Raw genomic sequence first — 19,685 nt, 5'->3', positions numbered from 1 at the left:
ACTCTACAGCATTTAAACCTCACATGATATCACAATGAAAGTCACTGGATGACTTTATAATCGTGCATAACTGATTTATGTATGTAGGATAAATTATGTAATTTGTGCAGCAAGTCATTTCCCTCACAATAACACTAATAATTTACTTTAACCCTCCAATTTAGCATTTGTAAACAGTACACTTGTAGTAGTTATGATCAGCTATTATTTTTTAGCATTTATTAATGTATTAGCCAACGAATATAACTTATTATATGAGGCATCCATCACTTGTGTATAAACAGTTATGACACAGTACAACATCTGTTTACACACACACATCATAGGTTATACTTTGTTATGAAGTACTTATTAACCTTACACATGTTATAAAAGATTTAAATATTTACATTCAAATAACTCTTACAGTGTTATAAAGCGTTTGTTTACTATCTGTACATGCTGTAAAGGATTTTAAAAATAACGCTTACAGCATTATAAAGCTTTCTTTTATTTTCTATGCTCACAAACAAATTTTGCAGTGCATTATAAGACATTATTAACTGTTTATGTAGGCTTATGTTAATAGCTTGGTGTTACAAAGCATTTATTAACTGTTTATACACCTCATCATACACACATTATTCTGAAGCAGGTTTAAAACTCGATGTTTGTGTAAAACTCATGAAGACTTGTTGAACTTCTTGACCTCAAACAGAAGTTTGACAACAGAATTCAAAATAAAAGTCTTCTGGCTTCCATAATTGGATGGAGATGAAGTTCTCTCAGTTTTAAATATCTTCTGTCTGCTTACAGCTGCACTACACTGTGTATTAGTCTGTTATAAACAGTTTATTAATTGCTTATGTACTGCTTATGACAGCTAAATAAGAGGGATGCATTTTTATCATGTCATTATTTCTCTGCACAGTTTCCATCCATCACACACAGCTGAGGATGCTTCACTCTCTGTATTGTCTTTCATTCTTAAGCGTAGCGTTTCTCCTGAGTTTTCTTGGCTTCGTGAACTTTTTCTGCGGTCAGGAGCAAACTGCAGGGTCCCTGAGAGCAAGATATCATTTTCCCTCTCATTGACCTCCATTTTCCACAGCGGTGAGCAGGAGGTCTGGGGACGATTAGAGGCTTCAGCTGTGGCTCCATCCTGCCACTACCCATTAAGTCAGGATATACACTACATGTGTATATGACGTGATGAAGGATCTTCATTCATGTGTGTGGCATCTGTAAGCTTATTTGCAGGACCTGTTGACGGGCTGATAGGTCTCAGACTCTGTTGAAAATATTAACTTCTTTGAATTACAACCCAGGCGCGAGTGAAGGTGAAATTTTCTACATCATCCTGAAATATCAAATATTTACATGTGAATGCTGCCATCTGCTGTTCAAACCTGTTAGTTACAGCAGTTTAACAACAGATGGATGCATAATGTTAGATTAAAAAAAAAACAAGGAAGTCTTTATCACATGTGGTATGATTAATATGATGAAGGCAGTATACTATGGGAGTGCGATCCCACCCCTTGGAAAAGTTGTGCTTGTCGCTGTTTCCCTTAATGATGGCAAAGTTTATCGTAGTTATGACTCAGCATATCATAAATAAATAAAGAAATCCTTCTCAGTCGACATATTATCTCATAATAACTTTCTTAAAGTGACAACAAACTTTTTCGAAAGTATGACATATTGTCTCATAGTTATGAGGTAAACTCAGAACTGGCAGGAAAAAAGACTTAATAATAAAAAGTAGATATTTAACACCTTTTTTCAACAGTTATGACAAAGTTTCTCATAGATATGACTTAAGGTATCGTAAACATAAAAACATCTTTTTCAAAATGAGAGCATATCTCATAGTTATGAGATAAAATGTCCTAATTTGGAGAAAAACACTTCATAATAAAAAGCAGATATACACATTTCTGACATTGTACTTAATAAGTTTCTCAGTTATGACTTTGCTTATCATAAATATAAAAAGATTTTTCTCAAAAGTATATTATCTCATAATCTGACATTCATAAATTATGTTAAACGTTTTGAGAAAAACGGCTCATAAAGAATTTCATGATGTATTTTTTCTTTTCCCCAGACGGCGTTCAATATAAAAACACTTTAAGCACGACTGAAAAATATGAAACATATATTTTATTAAAGATTTATGTACAATAATAAAAACAAATGCTGAAGGTTTCTGAAACATTATTCAGGTCCCTCTCAAAGCTCGCACCGAAAAGCAAAAACAAACTGAATCTCTGTGAAGCAAATTTGGTCAAAACGTTCATCGAGCTACAAAAAGTCAACGGTCAGCAGGAGTGGCGGGTTGTCCGAGTGAAACGCATCATCAGTTATTTCCAGACTCCATTAACGCCAGCACGCTGTCGCCCGCTCTGTTGATCAACCAAGGCTCTAATGGTGTAACTGGCACAGTTCTGGTCTGTGGAGATCCTGAGCAGACCACTGGTCGCATGAGTCATTATCAACAGAAAACACGCCGTAGGACAAACACTGAGCTTCTTGTTCATATAGGGGGGGGGGGGATTAAATCCACTTAGAGCGCTCAATAATTCAAGGTAAAATGAGCAGGAACATGTTTGCACTGTTGTATTTTGTGGAAATACAGATCGATGGCGCTTTAAACTGAGCTAGGTTTGACGACAGGCTCTTAAACTGGATCTCGAGTCTCTTTCAGGAGTATTATTATGTAGCAGAGTACACAGAAGTAACTGGCCAAGACGGTAAACACAGCTGACAGAACTCTTTGACATTTCAATACAGATAAATATGCAGAAGGTACAAACCACTGGTGGGGTTTTTTTTGGCATATGTCACCTGTACTACTGGACAGATAGATTTCTGAACAGTGCAACAGGATTTAGTTGGTTCAGTTCATCAGCTGCAGCTCAGCTTCTCTAAGCGATTCACATTCAGTTCATTCAGTTGCGCACTGTAAGGCAACAGTTGTTTGAGAGGAGGTCAACGTGTGCGTTCATGTTATTTTCTCCACATCGTGCCGCTTTGCTGCACTTCAGGTAAACCAAACACTTGTCCCTTGTCTCCTATTTGTCCTTTAAACGGCACTTCCGTTCAGCGCGGCGTACTTCAGGCCCGTCAGGTTGCTGCTGGACGAGCTGATGGCTTGTGGTGACGTCCCGACTTCGAACACTTCGTGGATGGCTTTTCGGAAACAGTGAAAGTTGTACTCTATCAAACCTGCGAAGAGAACAAATAAATCATTTGGCGGCTCAAAGTGAAAACACTTTATATGAGAGGACAAACCTCCACACTAGAGTTTTCACAATTCTAGAATTTTAAACTTTAATACAACACTAGTGTGAAAGAAAAAAAATATACCTCTTGTGATACTACAGGTATAAGAAAAAGGGTTTTTTTTGCGTGTTACTACTGAAAAAAGTCACAGATTACTGTTTGGTTTAGCCAAATTTCAGCAGAAAAATAAAGACTGAACTGAAGTCTTAAATGAGCACTTATCTTTATAGCTTTGGTACTTTTGATACTATCATTAATGACTATTGAATCATTTTTAACATGTGGTGTTGACAAAATATCAATATTCTCATTACTTCTGACAACCTTTCTTTACACTAACATTGCCAGGTGTTTTTTGTAATGATCTCCATTCCTCTAAAGCAGCAAAACCATATTCAGAAAATGGAGAAATAGTTTGATATTTTGGGAAATGAGCTCATTCACTTTCCTGCTGAGAGTCAGATGAGAAGATGGACACCATTCGTGTGTCTAATTAATGAAGCTACAGCCAGCAACCCAGTTAGCTTTACTAAGAGTGGTGACACTGTGCCCAGGTCTGTCAAAAGGTAATTATATCCACCTACCAGGGGCGTATACAGGAGGTTATATGCTGGACTGTTTCTTTGATGGTTGCCTAGCAACTCCATGGTAACAACAATCCATGAGTAAGTGACTGCACTGACTGATTGTAAAATAAACCTCAACAAGGAAGTGCAGGATATTAACTTCCTGAATTTTACAATAATGTCCCATTCATTGTACGTTACCCTGCTTATTACACGGCTACTGAAATATAATAATCTGACAAAGATACTAATTAAGAACGGTGTCCATAGCAACTGTCTGTTCTTCATAGCAACGGTCTGTTTCTTTGTTGTCATCTTTCACTCAGCAAACAACAAAACTGCATTACAGCTAAAAACCGCAGAGGAGTCGTAACGAGCAGTCTGGTTACCAACTCTGTAATCCCCTGCACTGTGTTTTATTTACCTATTTTATGATCGCTCATCATCATCAGGCAAAACATCAGCTGAGGAGGAAGTATCTTTTACTTAAGTAACAGTAGCAAAACAACAATAGAAATACTCTTTTACAAATACACACTCTACATTGTTACTTATGAAAAAGTACTTAAGTATTATTAGTGAAATGTTCTTGTGAAGGTGGTCAATGAAGAAAAATGGCTCCTTTGAGTGTTATTAGATCATTGATCATGCATTAATATGTATTTATTACTCTTGTAGTTGGTTAAGATGCAGCTAATTTTAGCTGTTTGATACGGTTATTCAATCTGTAATAATACATCTCTTCATTTTAAAATCCTTATTTATAAAGGAATTAGTGACTATAGCTGGGAAATAACTGTGGATAGGTAACAAGTGCTACATTTCCCCTGAAATAAAGTGAAGTGGAAGTAGCAGTGGAAGAACATTTTAACTGTTTGAGGCCTTATTTTAGCTTTTATTGTTTCTATTTTTTATCACCAAGATTAGATACATTTCTTATTGGTGTTTCTTTGTTTCTAGGAGTATTTAAACATCCTGGATAGCCAAACCTCTGTCTAACGATACCAGCTTCACTGTTTATAAAGTCTAAAACCACACACCTTTCCTTTCAAAGCTCTCCTCTCTGAGGATGCAGACGAGAGCGAGGAACTTTGTGACCTCTTTCAAATAAAGCACTGTAGTGTTGTTGAGCTTGATGATAGCCAAAGACTCCTTGTCATAGGCACAGCCGCTGCCATCCTGCATTAGCCTGCCAGGAAGAAGAGGACAGAGAGACAACCTCAAACACCTGCACAAAAAAGGATAAAATCACTGTCAGCACTTACGATATAACTCTTCTCACCCGTAAATGCAGGAGACATCGATGATGACATCGATCATGTCACAGCAGAGCTCGTAGGACTGCATGTCCACAGGAGAGCTGTCTGTGGCGATGTAGATCTTGCTAACAACATCAAACAGGAAGGCCTTCTCGATCCCAGAATGCTGCAAAACATGAAGGATGTTAATAAGAGAGCATACAAACAGGACACACTGTTTTCCTCAGGTTAAACAAAGTAATAACATAAAAACTACATACAGATATGAAAATGTTCAAAAGATTCTCCAGCGTTGGTAACTGAGGAATGAGCTTTTGGACGACTTTGCTGAAGGCCTCAAATATGGAGTGGTCGTAGATGCTGGTTAAGTAGAAGCTGAGGAGAGAAAGCAGGAGAGTTAAGACACTATAAACTGGGGATGTTTATGATTAATTAAGGAGTACCAGCCCTGAAGCAAAGTGATGTACTGTTGTGGAAAGCGTGAGCAGCAAAATATATTTTAGCTGCTTAAAAAAAAACAAAAAAAACCCCCCATCAATATCAATTTAAATGCACACTTAATTTTAAATATTTTCACTGTTTTATCTTGTCATCAGGAAGCCTAATATAGCCAAATATTGCTCTCTCCAAACCAGTACCAAAATCAGTAATTTTATCTCACAGAACACAGGAGTCGCTGCCTCAATCTGTTAGTTTGTTTGTGTTATTGTGTGACTTCTGTGTTTCAAGGGGTTTCAAGATACATAAATTTGAACAACAACCTATATTTTATATTAAAATAAGAATATAAAATAAAAACAAACATCTTTTAAAAATGGCTTCTTTTTGGCTTTTATGCCTTTATTCTGATAGGACAGCTGAAGATATGAAAGCAAAAGAAGAGACATGTGGACGACATGGCTGGTATGAACCCACCCTTAGTGTTGTGATCACTTTCTCTTTCGTTATTATGGCATTACAGTGTTTGGGTGGGAGATGTGAGCACATCTCTCATGAGACTGACCACAAACATTATCCCTACACAATCTAATCTGTAGCATTTCATTAACTCACTGTCACATTTTCTCCTCTGCTTTAGAAACTATTAAGCCTTTTTAACTGTCCTCCTCCCTACAATTCATTAGTTCTGTCTAAAGATGCTTTGAAAAATACCTTTTATCAGGATCTAGTTTTAACTTTGAGGGGAAATTCCAAAAAACAAATTTAGTTAGAATTTCATCACTGGGAGCAATTCTAGGAAGCTTTATGAATATGGCCGCAGGTTGGTATGAATAACTCTCTCTAAACAGAGAGCTCACTTTACTGCTGTTTATATTTCAGATAAGATTCAATTTAGTTTGGGCAAAAAGGCAGAATTCATGTCATAATAGGTTTCTCTTCTGCTCTTTTTTTCAACATTAAACAACTATGAGAAATATTGGACAGTTAGGCGGCAGAACATCTGTCTCTTTCAGGTGTTTTAGTAGAGCACATCCACATCCATCCCATCAGACTACAATGAAAAAAATTTAATGGTGTCTATGAGAGACCTGCAGATGCATCTTGCTCTGAGTTTAAAGTATCTGACTTGTACAGACATGTCAGACACTCACCTGAGATGAAGCTTTTCCAGGCTGGCGTCTGCCAGATCATCGTTGGCCCTCTGATGAATGTCTCTTTGTGTTTCTATTTTGTGGTCATCTGAGAGACCGTCGACTTTATGGATGAACACCTCAAAGTTGATGTCTGGATTCACTTTGTAGGCTCTTGATACAGTGAGATGTAGCCGCCCGAGAGCCTCGACGTAGTCATCCTGAGTCAGCACAGGAAAAAGGTGACATGTCAATTCATCTCGCACAGGAAGCCTTTAAAAGCTACAGTGTCAGCTGCTGTTTAAACTAACGTCATCCCACCTGTGCGTCAATGACAAAGATCAAAGCGCCGGTTCCCTTGAAGATCATCTCGCTGTCAAACGTGGGGTCGAAGAAGTCCACCTGACCGGGAAAGTCCCAGATCTGGAAGTTGACAAACGAGCTGCTGGAGATGTCGTCCTTGTAGATTTTGTTGGTGCTCTCGAGGAACAGTGTCTCATTGGGTGACATCTTGTGGAACACAACCTGGACAGACACGCATTAGGATTATTGTCCAACACTTTCACTTTCAGTGTCTTCTCTAAGCACATAAAGATTATTGTCTCAGTCTAATGTTTTATACTTTGACTGTCTTCTCTCATTTATAGTTCTTTTAGTCTACATTTTGCCTAAAACCTTCATATTTACTTACATGTTTTGTACTCTGTCTATTTAATATTGTTATTCTGTTTCTCTATATTGTAATAATTTTACTGCTGCTTCTGTTAACTCTGTATATATAACATCTATTTCAAGTCCATGTTCAAAGACCGATCCCTTATCTGTTGCATCCATTTTTCTCCATTAAAGGGTGTCTTGTGGAGTTTTTCCTCATCTCAGTCAATGTTAAAAAATAGTGTCATATATTTCACTTTTTACAGAAATTCTACTATATCAGGATGTATATTTCAAGACCACAAAATAAAGTTACTGGTAGAATTAACCCATGCTACAGCCCAACCAATCCTGTGTTTTTGAGGCTGATACAGAGGTTGACATTTTAGAGAAAATTCAATTTTTACCAATAATGACATATCTGATATATGATATGTGGGACTTTAGAATAAGAGATATGAGATAATAGAGAGAGGTCTTTTGGTTATAATTGCAGTCAGTTTCCAGTTAATTTAATACAGCAAGCTAAAACTGATGCAGTCTAATACAACAGCCCTGTAAGAAATACTCCCTTTGTAAAGGTCACAATGTTCATTTTTTTGCTGAGAATGCTTTAAAGCGGGGCTGACTCAATTTAACGGCCTTTTTGGTTGCTGTATCTTGAGTTGCTGTTTAACTTTATTGACATACTGTGACATACTGTGTCTAATTTTTTGAACACCCATGAATGTAGATTAAACATCAGAAATGCCTCTCAGTACAAGGCAATCAGTTTTAGGGCTGCAACTTACACATATTTTCATAATTGATTTTTCTGTTGATTATATTCTTGGTCCATAAAATATCAGAAAATGTTATAAAATGTGTTTTCCAAAACCCAAGATGATATCCTTAAATGTTTTGTGTTGACCACAATCCAAAGATATTCAGTTTGCTGTCATATAGGACTAAAGTAACCAGAAAATAGTCACATTTGAGAAGCTGAAATCATGAAATCATAGAATTTGGACATTTTTCTTAATAGCTGACAACTAATAAATTAATCGTGTTATCTTACAGCTCCAACCACACTATATTCTCTCTGATCATGCAGTTGAATCCACACCTCTCTAAAACATTTCCAACTAAAACCGATCATTAAAACCCTCATAGGGATGGGATTTGTTTAGTGTATTAGCTCTCAGGACAGCTATGTGTATAGAGTATAACATTTAGTTTAACCTGATAATTTTGTTTTAAATGGATTTGGTGGTATTTAGTGTCAAGTAATTTACCTTCTGAATAGATGACTTTCCACTCCTCCTCAGTCCCATTAGCAGTATTCTCGGTTTGTCAGCTGATGAAGAGCTCTCCTCCATGTCTGGTTCCTCCACCCCATAGCCAAAACTTTTGGGAAACGAACCCACAACATCGTAACTCCCCGTCAATGTAGGCTCTCCACACGGAATAGACATCCTGAAATTTACTACCAGACCTGCTCTGTCTTAGTTACGGTCTCCTAAAAGCCGGTCAGTATTTGAACCTTAAGTTAACCGGTTAAATAGTCCGTACGAGAATGTTGTTGTCGAGGGCTTTCACAACGAGCTAGCATGGCAAGCTAATTAGGTTAGCTAGCGACTCGATCGCGGTGTTTATATGTTAAAATACCACGTCAGACCGTAACATATATCCAGGTGAGATTTAACGTAAAGTAACCAATATATTAAAAAATCATTATATCGACTTAGAGTATTTTAAATCAGACTAGAAAACAGAGGAAAGATTACTAAGAACGGCTAACCACAAGTTAGACATTTCCGCCCCATTAGCTGCTAACCCCGCCCCTAAAGTCTGATTGGCTGTTTGCTCTCCACTTAGTCATGCGAGGATCAGCTCTGATTGGCTGTTCGCTATAAACATAGTCATGTGATGCCTAAATCTGATTGGCTGTTCGCTCTAAACATAGTCATGTGAGGAACAGTCTAAGAAACAGAAGCAGGAAGACTAACTTACATAAACGGTGAGTAGTGTTTTTTAGAAATTTAGGATTTTTTGACTATTAACTAGGCTTATTTCATTAAAACTATATGTTTTTTCAAATTGCTTGGCCCATTTAAACATTTTCACCAGCATAAATTTGCGACTGCACACTTCAAAATGTGTTTAGTCAGTGATTTATTTGTTGTGAACCTTGTGCTCATTGAGTAGTTAGTTAGCCTGTTCGGGCTAACTTCCCCATCATTCCTTGAAAGCATCGGAAAGCTTGAGTTTGTACTTCTGGCCTGTTTTCGCTTCGTTGCTGTGCTGATATATCTGTGACAATGTGACAATGTCCATGCATTTATAAATTCAAAGCATTGTAGATAACAGGAAGTGCGTACAGCTTAGTTTCTGTTTTCCACATGACAGTAACACATGTCTCTGTTTCAGTCTAAATTTTGGCCCAACCATTTGCATTGTATTTTCCATTTTATTTCATAGCTCAAAGTGAGTACAACAGATATAAAACGCGTGGCAAAAACTTCATGTATATAGCTAGATTTTTTTTTAACAAGGCTTCATTAAAATTAAACAGTAAAAAGTAGAAAAAATAGAGACGGCTTATGCAGGATAAGGGCTGCACAAGTAATTGAAATATAAAAAGTATTATCCAAATCGCTGAATGGCCAAGTGCCACATCCAAATTGAAGGAAGACTGTGTGATGATACAGCATTATAATGAAGTACTGTGGTACTACAGCAGTATAGGAGTATTTTTCAGTGAAAATGAAAATTGTAATGCAAAACTGATCATTCCTATTAATTGTGAATCCTGATGCATTAGCAGTGTCTATCATTTTAAACCATATTGTGCAGCCCTACAGAGAATTTCCAGGGCTGACATAAAAGATTGCAAGAAGCTGTTAGTTTTCCTGATGTGATATTCAATTTTATTCCAAGTTTTTGGAGATATAGTTGAAAAGTGTATTTATTTCATTTGATAATAGATAATTATTGATAGCTTTTAATGAACAAATTTTTTAAGGCAAGAGCGGAAACTTTGTCTTTAAACATTTTATTTATCAAGGCACACAGCTAATAGGCTTAATAGACTTTTTATAGGGCTGAACAATAAATCAAAACATTATCGATTTTGCAATAAACGTAAATAATGAATAAATAATAAACGTAAACTCTGTCACAGCATGACATAATAAATGAAGCCATGTGGTGCCACAGAAATGGTAATAGTAATAGATATATAAAAAAAAGGTAATAAAACTAAATGGAATAGAATATATTTTATTTTCCAGCTGACGAATGAAAATTATCTGTGGTCTCACCCAGGAACATGCATATTTGCTTCAGACCTCAGCAAAAATCTCATTATTATAATTTTTCTATATTTTCATACCACTAAAAAATGTGTCAAAAACAATAACAATATGATTTTTTTAATATCATTCAGCTTGCACATTTTACTTTTTTTGTCAACAGTTTCCTCACCCTGCACTCATTGTCTCACTCCATGGTGTTTCTGTTGTTGTGTCACATGTTGATGGTGCAACTGAACAAAATGATTGTTTGCGTGTCACTTGTAGCTCGCGCCATTATCAAGGGATATGACAGGCTGTTTATGAACCAGTTTGTTATGAGCTTTCATGGCAGTTTGCATTTAAGTGAAGCTGTTGAACATTTTATTAAATGAAGTGTCTATTGTCAATACATATCAATATTGTTTTATTGTACAAGAAATGGATCATAAGAGATACTTATTTAAACCAGGTTATAGGATTAGTTTCTTTTTTGATGGCTCTGGATATTCTAGAAGAATTCTGCCTTGATGAAATCATAAATATTGAGGAATGAAAAATGTACAGTAATTATGTGTTTTGCAGCACAAATGTGCACACTTTGACCTCGCTTGTATTTGTTTCAGGGTCCAGGATGACAGCAGCTCTCCTGATTTTCCTCCTGACTGCTCCAGTGCTGCTGGCTGCTGGCAGCCCAGCTTATAAATCCAACAATGGGACCGTACCACTGGTGCTGTGGCACGGGATGGGTGAGTGACTTGAACTTATCGACAAAACCGTTTTTTTGTAAAGAAATAATTTGTAGCTAGAATTTTCCCTTATGTAAGTTTAAGGTTGAGAAAACATCTTATCTTATTCAACTCTGTCTGACAGTCTCACTTACAGTATATATTCTGTCTTGTTGGGCTCTTTGTTGAAGCCACTTCATTTTTAAACTAAGTGAAATATTTAAACCAAGACACTTTTCCATCATATGTAAAAAAAAATATGAATGGCTTGTGCATCCTATTTTTTTTTTTCACAAAGTTCAGAGTTTGGTATCCTCAAAAAGTTTGGGACTTCTACTAAAAGCTGATGAGTTAAGAGTTTAAAATGAAGTTAAATTAACTGGGATTACCTTTTCTGCACTATACACCCAACACGTTTTAGTGTCTCTTTAGACTTTACAGCCTTCTGAAGGCTGCAAGGAGACAGGAAACTGAAGAAAAGCCCCGGATCTTGTTTCAAACACTCATACAGGGACAAAATCTTAATGATGATCTGTTTCTGATCCTTAGAGACTCTTTCAGAACAGAAAGGGAAAGAAACTCTCACGATAAGACATTATGTATCCACCCATGTTATTGCAGACATTTTGGCAAACATGAAAGCAAAACAAGAACACCGTTTATTATAGATTTGAAGATCTAGCACAATACACAGCTGAAAAACAAACTTTACCTAACCTGTTATGTGAGATGAAGTGTTTTGTGCTGCCTCAGAGTTGTACTTATACCTGGAAGGTTACTCATTTAATTCCACAGAGGCTGAAAAATCACCGTCAGGGGAAGTGAAAAAACAAAAACACTTTCACTTCTCCTTCAACAACAATGGTTGAGGTTCCTTTGAGGTAACTCTTTCAGGTCACTCAAGTTGTCGTGGCTTCACTAAAGAATTTCCCCTCTGGGACAATAAAGTCTAAGTCTAAATCTGAACAACAGAAAACTCACCAGCTGTCTGTTTTTTTATGTACAACTTAATACAAGCGACAATATTTATGAAAAAGAGCTTTTGTTTATGTCCATCTTTGTTTGTTAAGGCGAGATGGTAAGGCTGGTGTTTCTCTATATTTGTATTATTTTAAGTTAATGCTAATAAATCCAACACAAAGACATAAATCAACAAATTCTCAGTCCAGAGACCAATAGTTTCTGCTGCCTGCAACAAGAACCTGGAAAAGTTGAGTATTATGTTAGAAATGTATGGCTCACCAGCAACTAAGAAATGTTGTCAAAAGGCCTAACAGAAGTTGAAATATCATTATTTCTGGCTTGAACAGCCATTTTGAAATTCCTAAAATATAAGAAATGGATCTGTTAGCATCATCAATAACCTCAAAACCACTCCAATATGGTCCACATTGATCAAGCAGTTGCTGAAACAACTCTCAAATAGCTCTCAAACATAAATGTTGCTCTTGTAGGAATAAACTACATCAGACTTCAGCTGCACAGAAATTGTTTAAATGATAATTAAGTAAATGTTTATGTGTCCACCAGGTGACAACTGTTGTAACCCGCTCAGCATGGGGTCGATAAAGAAGATGATCGAGGAGGAGATCTCCGGCATTTACGTGCTCTCACTGATGATTGGAAAGAACGTCATTCAGGTACGTTTACACCAGAAAACATTTGACATATTTGAACATTTTTCACCGATTTCAACCTAAATAGATGATACAATATCGCACAGAAAAGATGATTCCTTGGTGTATCCATCAGTGCGTATTGCCCATGATGGACACGACAAGATGAAACAAATAGAGAGGCAGATTTGGCTGCAGAGAAAAGGCGTCTCATGAGTCTGTCAGCTGCCTGTGAGAGGCTTTTAAGAAGTGCAGGACTGATTTTTAGACCTAAAAGGGCACAGGCTTTGATTAAAATGAACTCTGAGAAGCAGCTTCAGCTTCAGCTGAACAAAGGATTTTGGTGGTCCTGTAGAGATGAGGGAATTTCTAACAAAAGAAAAAAAAACAGACCTGTTAAAAGTCATGTTCATTATTTTCTGTTAAATCAAATTCAGATCAACTTTATTATCCCAAACCAAGGAAATTCAATTGGTCCAGGGCTCCAGGCAGACGCCATAGAGTCCACAGTAAAAAAAAGAATATTGTTTTTTCAATTTTTATTTGAGGTTTGAATGGTTTAATTAGCCTTGCATAAAAAAGCCAGCAGAAATGTCCTTCAGAGGGTGACTTTTTGTTTTTATACTTTGAGTACATTTCAGAGCCTGTAGTTTTTGAATCATGCTTCTACTTTTTAACATATTTCTGTGTATATTTGTATTTGAGTAAAGAAAATGAGTAGTTTTACCACCTGATATATGACAAATTTAGTCAAGAATGTCACATGTGAACAGTCATAAGATAAGTACAGGAAAATTAAGGAATATATATATATATGTGTGTGTATATATATATATATATATATATATATATATATGTATAGAAATAATAAATGGAGGAATATAAGATAAAAGTAGAAATAAGAATAGAAACTATAGAAGAGCATTTCACTTCAGAATGACATATCTAATCTCAGTGGTTAGTTCACAGCAGCCATACAGCAGGTTTGATTGATACATCCACATGACGTGTGAGGATTCCTATTCTGTGATATTTGCAGCGCTGGTGGCAAAAGTTACATCAGAAAAATGGCTCCTTTACAACTTCACTATGTTACATTTCAGTGTTAATATTCATAGCGAAGCAGCATGACTCTGTCGCTTTCTGCTTTGATCCGTCGTAACACCGTGACTTTATCTCTCGGCTCTCCTCCTCGCCGACGCCGGACTCGTCGTCTTCTTTCAATCTGTCCGCCACGCTCTGAACGTTTCATGTCTCTCCTCGTGCAGGACACAGAAAATGGGTTTTTCATGGACGTGAATGAGCAGGTGTCCATGGTGTGCAGTCAGCTGGCTCAGGACCCAAAGTTGAAGGGAGGATACAATGCTATGGGCTTCTCCCAGGGGGCTCAATTTCTGTATGTAACCACTGTTCTGCACCCTGAATGGTTTTTGTTACGTGAAAATTGGACAAATTCTGTGTTTGTGTAGTTTCCCTTCTTGCCTCAGTCTACTACAGAGTGAATGAAATGCTTAAAAAAAATACCAATATCTTACAGAACAGATGATTTAACTGTTTGAGAAAGTCAAGACAGTGAGCTTCAGATCTGAGCTTCATTTCAGCGTCTGTCTGAGCTTGTTTTCTGTTTAGAGTATTTATCTCTTGATAAGAATGAGGAAGTTTGTTTTCACTCTTCCCGGTTCCTCTCTTCGCAGGCGAGCTGTGGCTCAGCGCTGTCCCTCTCCACCAATGAAAAACCTGATCTCTGTCGGCGGACAACACCAAGGTAACATGATAAAAAACCAAAACAACACCAGTTCTGCTCACTTCCCTCTGCAAATAAAGTACTGAAAAACATTTCTCATCCTTTCATTTCTGTATACCAACCATACAAAGTTAATAAATTGATCATTCTAAATTAAGCGTTGGCATCAGTTGTGATACTAAAATCACCAACCTCTTAGTATTTTACTACGGTGTATTAGGCACATCCTTAAAGGGATAGTTTGGATTTTTTGAAGTGGGATTGAATGAGGTACTTATTCATAGTCAGTGTGTTACCTACAGTAGATGGCGGTCGACACCCCCCCGCAGTGGATGGTGTTTTTAGCCACCTTAAAACACGCCCGTCTAAAAAAAATAAATATCAGTTTAAGTGTAAGCTATGTTTAGAATATTTTCACTACTTTACCTTGATGTTAGACAACCTTTTCTGGCAGGAAAAAGCTGTTATACAAGTTTAAATATCGCTCTCTGCAATTCAACCTGCAAGGCTCCTTTGGCAAAATCAGTAATTTTACTTTGTAGAACACAAGAGTTGCTCGTCTGTCGTTGCCTCAGTTAATTGGCTTGTCTGTGTTATTGTGTGACTTCTGTCTTTTAAAAGGACGGTTTTGATTCACCAAAGTCGCACAATAACACAGCTAACTAATCGATTGAGACAGCGGTAGACCAACATCTCCCTTGTTCTTTGAGGTAAAATTACTGATTTTGCAAGTGGAGTTTGGTTGGTTTGGAGAGAGTGATATTTCCTGTCAGAAAAGGCTGCCTGATGGCAAAGACAAGTGGTGAAAATATTCCAAGCATATAGCATATACTATACTTATTTAACACTCACTAATTTCCAAACGAACTATATACACTGATTGTTGTGGGAATAAAATGATTCTTCATTTTCAGTTTTTCATTTTGCAGCTGTATTCCTAATAACCATTTAGATGTGACGTTAAAAGCTTCAGGAGTTTAGAAATTTTTGGTTGTGGTACCTTGAAAGTACTTAAATTTTACTCTGTGTGAAAGAGTTGCACAAACCCCGTGAGCTTTATTTATAGCTCTTTCATGAGTTTTTTTAAACTGTGGGAAACGGTGTGAATGTGAATCATCATCATAAACTCTGTCTGAAGAGCTCCGTGTGTTTTTTCACTCGTCAGGAGTGTACGGGCTGCCCAGGTGTCCCGGAGAGAGCTCCCACATCTGTGACATGATACGTAAAGCCCTGAACAACGGCGCGTACTCTGACATGGTTCAAAAACAGTAAGTCGTCCTTTAGTCCCTCGATGAATTTACCTTTCGGTTATGCTGATATGATTCACAGCCTTGATATTGCGCAGCTGTCACCACCACTGTGCAGATGTAAAGAACAATAGTGTGTTTGTTTCACTGAGCTCTGACTGGATGTTGTGTTTGTGGTTATCAGTCTGGTGCAGGCGCAGTACTGGCACGACCCCCTCAACGACGACCTGTACAAGAAGCACAGCCTCTTCCTGGCCGACATCAATCAGGAGAGGGTCAGTATGCTGCTGCGGCACTTTGACACAAGCAGACCGAGGTGACCAGACGTCCTGAAAAATTAAGGACAGTCCAAAGTTACAAGCAAATGTTGAAATGAGATACCCATTTGACGATCTCATGTGACATGTTAAAACCAGATGACAGAGTGCAGGTGCCGCTGCAGGAGGAATTTGTGATTAAAATCGTCTAAAAATGTGTCTGTAGGCTCCTACAGACAATATTAGCTCATTTAAAATAACCTATTTTCTGTGTGTAATAGTTCTTGTGTCTTGTAAACACTTTGCTGCATATTAATCTCAGAATCTGTAACTGATATTCATAATATTAATAACAAACTATCAGAGTCTCTACATTAGTCTGTACAAAGTAAAACCCTGAAACAGACCAGACCTGAAATATTTATTATGATTAGTTGAGACAGTAGGAGAGCAGTCACACTAGTGTATAATATTTTGCTATTGTTGAAAAATAATTTGTTTATTCTTCACCTTGGAAAAAGTAGTTTGACAAAATAAGAATATATAAAAGGGACAGTTCACCCCAAAATCAAAACTGCCCATTTTCCTCTTCTTTGTATTAGATTTAATATTTGATCGTGGTCATTTTATGATTTAGTACAGCAAATATTATGTATTTATCACTTAAAATATTAAAAGTAAAAGTACCCAATGCAGAAAAATGTCCCCTGTTCTATTATATATGATATCATTCGATGACTGTGACTCATGCATTTATGTAAAAACAGGATTTTTCTTGTTGTAGATCATTAAGATGGAGATAATTTTTTAACTGTTAGCAACAATTAATGATAACCAACAGTAAAAAAAAAAAAATCCAGATTATTACAGATAAATTCAAATTATTAAAAAGAAAAGCAGCAAATCCTGGAGGAATCAACTAATCGTTTCAGCTGTACTTGTAATGACTTTTTGGTATTAATGTAGTGAAGTAAGTGAAGTAGAAAGTTGCATTAAAAGAAAAGACATGTTAAAGGGACAGTTCACCCCCAAATCAAAAATCAACCTGTAGTGCTGTTTATCCATCAACATAATTTTGGTGTGAGTTGCAGAGTCTTTTGGAGATATCAGCTGTAGAGATGTCTGCATTCTCTCTAATATAATGGGCTGAGCCGTAACCTCTCGTCTATGAGTAAATTAACTTCCTTCCTTCTTATGTCGTGTCTCGTAATATCTATTTTTTCTGCTTTAAAGGTTGTAAATGAGACTTATAAGAAGAACCTTCAGTTGCTGGAGAAGTTCGTCATGGTCAAGTTCCTGCAGGACACTGTAGTGGATCCTGTTGATACAGAGGTAAAAAAAAAAAAAAAAATGCTCGACAGCGTCACGTCCTGAATACAGCACGATAAAACCACCGTGTGTTGAACGTGTATTTGAATGTTTCACTGGACATAATAAAGCAGCATCTCGTCTCTCGTCCCGGTTCTTGCTGCAGTGGTTCGGCTTCCTGAAAACCGGCCAGGCCAAAGAGACTGAAACTCTGCAGGAGAGCGTTCTCTACAAAGAGGTAAGACTTTTTACTGCATCATGAGGAAACACAGCTGAGGTTTCTTTAACTCGTGTAACTGTGCGCTGTGATTCAGAGGTCTGGAGGCAGTGTGTGTTCAGTGTTGAAAGGGTTCTTCCACTTTGCTGAACAGTCATATTGAAACAAGATAAAACTAGTATTTTATTAGTGTTCAGATACCATTTGTCTTAGCCACTGGTGTTATTGCAAAACCACAGATAAAGGGATATTCCTCCCAACCCTTTTTTTTTTACAAGGTCCAGTTTTCCCATCAAGAGGAGCAACTTTAAACCTTAAGTAAATTGAAAATGTTACTTAAGTATGCAAGTATAATCAGGAACATGTACTTTACAGTATTAAAAGTAAAATTACTCATTAGAAAAGTGGCTGTTGTGACTGCAGGCATTAATGTAAAAGCAGAATTTTGCTGTTGTAGTTGGTTGAGGTGGAGCTGATTTTCTTTTTATGAGACTGCGATTTAATCTGCTGATTATTTCTCCATTAATCAATTGATTGTTTGATTCGTAAGAATTGTGATAAATGTCGTTACAATTATCCAGAGCCTGAAGTGACACCTTCTTCTACATTATTAAAATATGAATTACAATTATTAAAATCATGATTTAATTTTTTTTTAAAAAGCAGCAAATCATACTGGCTGGAGCCATGAAATAGTTTTTTATAAGAATAGATGCTGATTATGCCAGTTGGCTAATTTATTAGTTTCAGCTGTTCAAGAATCTACTACAAGGAACTTTTACGTTGTGTTGATTTTGGACCCCCTTGTGGACAAAAGTGGTAGTGTTTCTGCCATAAGAAACACAAAATATAAAATCAAAAAGTAAAATGATCTAAAGAAGAATCTCCTCTAACATACTACTCACTGTAACAAGGAGAGTCCAACCCAGGGCAGCCATTAAGAATAACTGTATAAAACAGAAATAACCATTTTTCTTGCAGTTGTTCTTGTTTGCTTTTGTAGGTCATATCAGCATTAAACATCACGTCAACATTGAATTGAGACTGCTTCATAACCAGTTGAAAAATCCTTGTAGTAGCTTTAAGTCTAAGAGAATAATCCTGATAATTTCAGCATCAGATCCAGCATCTTTTGCTTCATACACAAGACACGTTATGAAGTATCAGTCTCCACTGCATTGACGTGGGGTCTGGACCATGTATTTTTTTCTTTTAAGTGTCTCTTGCAGAGCCCTCACCCCTTTCAGGTCTTGGATTTAGATAGACTGGTCTTAAATTCCAAACCTCCACACCATTTCTAAGTGGTTCGGAGGTCCTTTCATGCCTAAAAACTATTCTATTCTATATATAGTCTGCAGTTAAAAGGGCCTTAAAGTTTGCTAATGCAGCCTTTTGGGCGCCATGCTTGTGTCCTGCATCAAAGACTGCCATTTGGTGCAAAGAACTTAAACAGAACTGTCTCCACACGCAGGATCGTCTGGGTCTGGCAGCGATGGACAAGGCCGGAAAGCTGGCTTTTCTGACAACTGAGGGAGACCATCTCCAGTTCACCAGGGAGTGGTTCAACGCCAACCTGCTGCCTTACTTACGCTAAAACACCTCCCGTTTGTCATCTAAGAGTAAATGACATCAGACTTCCACATCAGAAGTGGAATAAATCCTGTTTCTAAAGTAATATGATGACAGTGAAGAGTTAACATGAGCAGGGATGCAGGAAGCACATAATTCCTTCCTTTTGCACTGATCAGTTGTAGCATGTTGATAGTGTTTCTGTGATGCTTTGTTTTAATTTAGCAGCTAATTTATGTGTAAGTTTTACTAACACTAGTCTCAGTGTTATTTACAATGTGAGCTGTCCTGATGAGGTCAAATTGTTTTCAGAAATGTTTTTTTTCCTGTTCTAATGGACTAACATACATGATTTAAATCTATCTGTACATGTGACATGTTAATTCCAATAAAGACAAACCAAAACACAC

The 19,685-nt window shown here is 37.0% G+C and overlaps 2 protein-coding genes across 3 annotated transcripts; one reads left to right on the top strand and one right to left on the bottom strand.

Annotated features, from left to right (window-relative positions):
• Positions 1-2,123: 2,123 nt before the first annotated feature.
• rragcb (Ras-related GTP binding Cb) lies at positions 2,124-8,771 on the bottom strand. The gene is made up of 7 exons (XM_084739746.1): positions 8,592-8,771; positions 6,985-7,188; positions 6,685-6,884; positions 5,353-5,467; positions 5,116-5,258; positions 4,874-5,022; positions 2,124-3,210 (listed from the first exon to the last, which is right to left on the bottom strand). The coding sequence occupies exons 1-7, from the start codon at positions 8,769-8,771 to the stop codon at positions 3,068-3,070; spliced, it is 1,134 nt and encodes a 377-aa protein (XP_084595872.1). The 3' UTR covers positions 2,124-3,067.
• ppt1 (palmitoyl-protein thioesterase 1 (ceroid-lipofuscinosis, neuronal 1, infantile)) lies at positions 8,712-19,684 on the top strand. Of its 2 annotated transcripts, none has more exons than XM_084739748.1 (10): positions 8,712-8,825; positions 11,216-11,338; positions 12,848-12,957; positions 14,202-14,329; positions 14,628-14,698; positions 15,843-15,945; positions 16,109-16,199; positions 17,415-17,513; positions 17,656-17,727; positions 19,178-19,684. In XM_084739748.1, the coding sequence occupies exons 2-10, from the start codon at positions 11,224-11,226 to the stop codon at positions 19,298-19,300; spliced, it is 912 nt and encodes a 303-aa protein (XP_084595874.1). In that variant the 5' UTR covers positions 8,712-8,825; positions 11,216-11,223; the 3' UTR covers positions 19,301-19,684. The 2 variants fall into 2 exon arrangements, with proteins under 2 accessions (XP_084595874.1, XP_084595873.1); XM_084739747.1 differs by lacking the exon at positions 8,712-8,825 and adding an exon at positions 9,177-9,316.
• Position 19,685: the final 1 nt, after the last annotated feature.

The sequence above is a fragment of the Lutjanus erythropterus genome, chromosome 16 (genome assembly GCF_056507025.1).
Source record: "Lutjanus erythropterus isolate fLutEry1 chromosome 16, fLutEry1.hap2, whole genome shotgun sequence".
NCBI lineage: Eukaryota > Metazoa > Chordata > Actinopteri > Lutjaniformes > Lutjanidae > Lutjanus > Lutjanus erythropterus.
Note: the sequence above shows the minus strand (reverse complement) of the source record. Positions and strands in the feature narration are given on the sequence as shown.

Coding starts and splice junctions, on each gene's coding strand:
- rragcb (XM_084739746.1), bottom strand. CDS start 8,771: ATGTCTATTCCGTGTGGAGAGCCTACATTGACGGGGAGTTACGATGTT. Junction 5,259..5,352: donor TTTTGAACATTTTCATATCT/GTATGTAGTTTT, acceptor CATGTTTTGCAG/CATTCTGGGATCGAGAAGGC. Junction 5,023..5,115: donor GATGTCTCCTGCATTTACGG/GTGAGAAGAGTT, acceptor TCTTCCTGGCAG/GCTAATGCAGGATGGCAGCG.
- ppt1 (XM_084739748.1), top strand. CDS start 11,224: ATGACAGCAGCTCTCCTGATTTTCCTCCTGACTGCTCCAGTGCTGCTG. Junction 14,699..15,842: donor TGTCGGCGGACAACACCAAG/GTAACATGATAA, acceptor TTCACTCGTCAG/GAGTGTACGGGCTGCCCAGG. Junction 17,728..19,177: donor AGAGCGTTCTCTACAAAGAG/GTAAGACTTTTT, acceptor CTCCACACGCAG/GATCGTCTGGGTCTGGCAGC.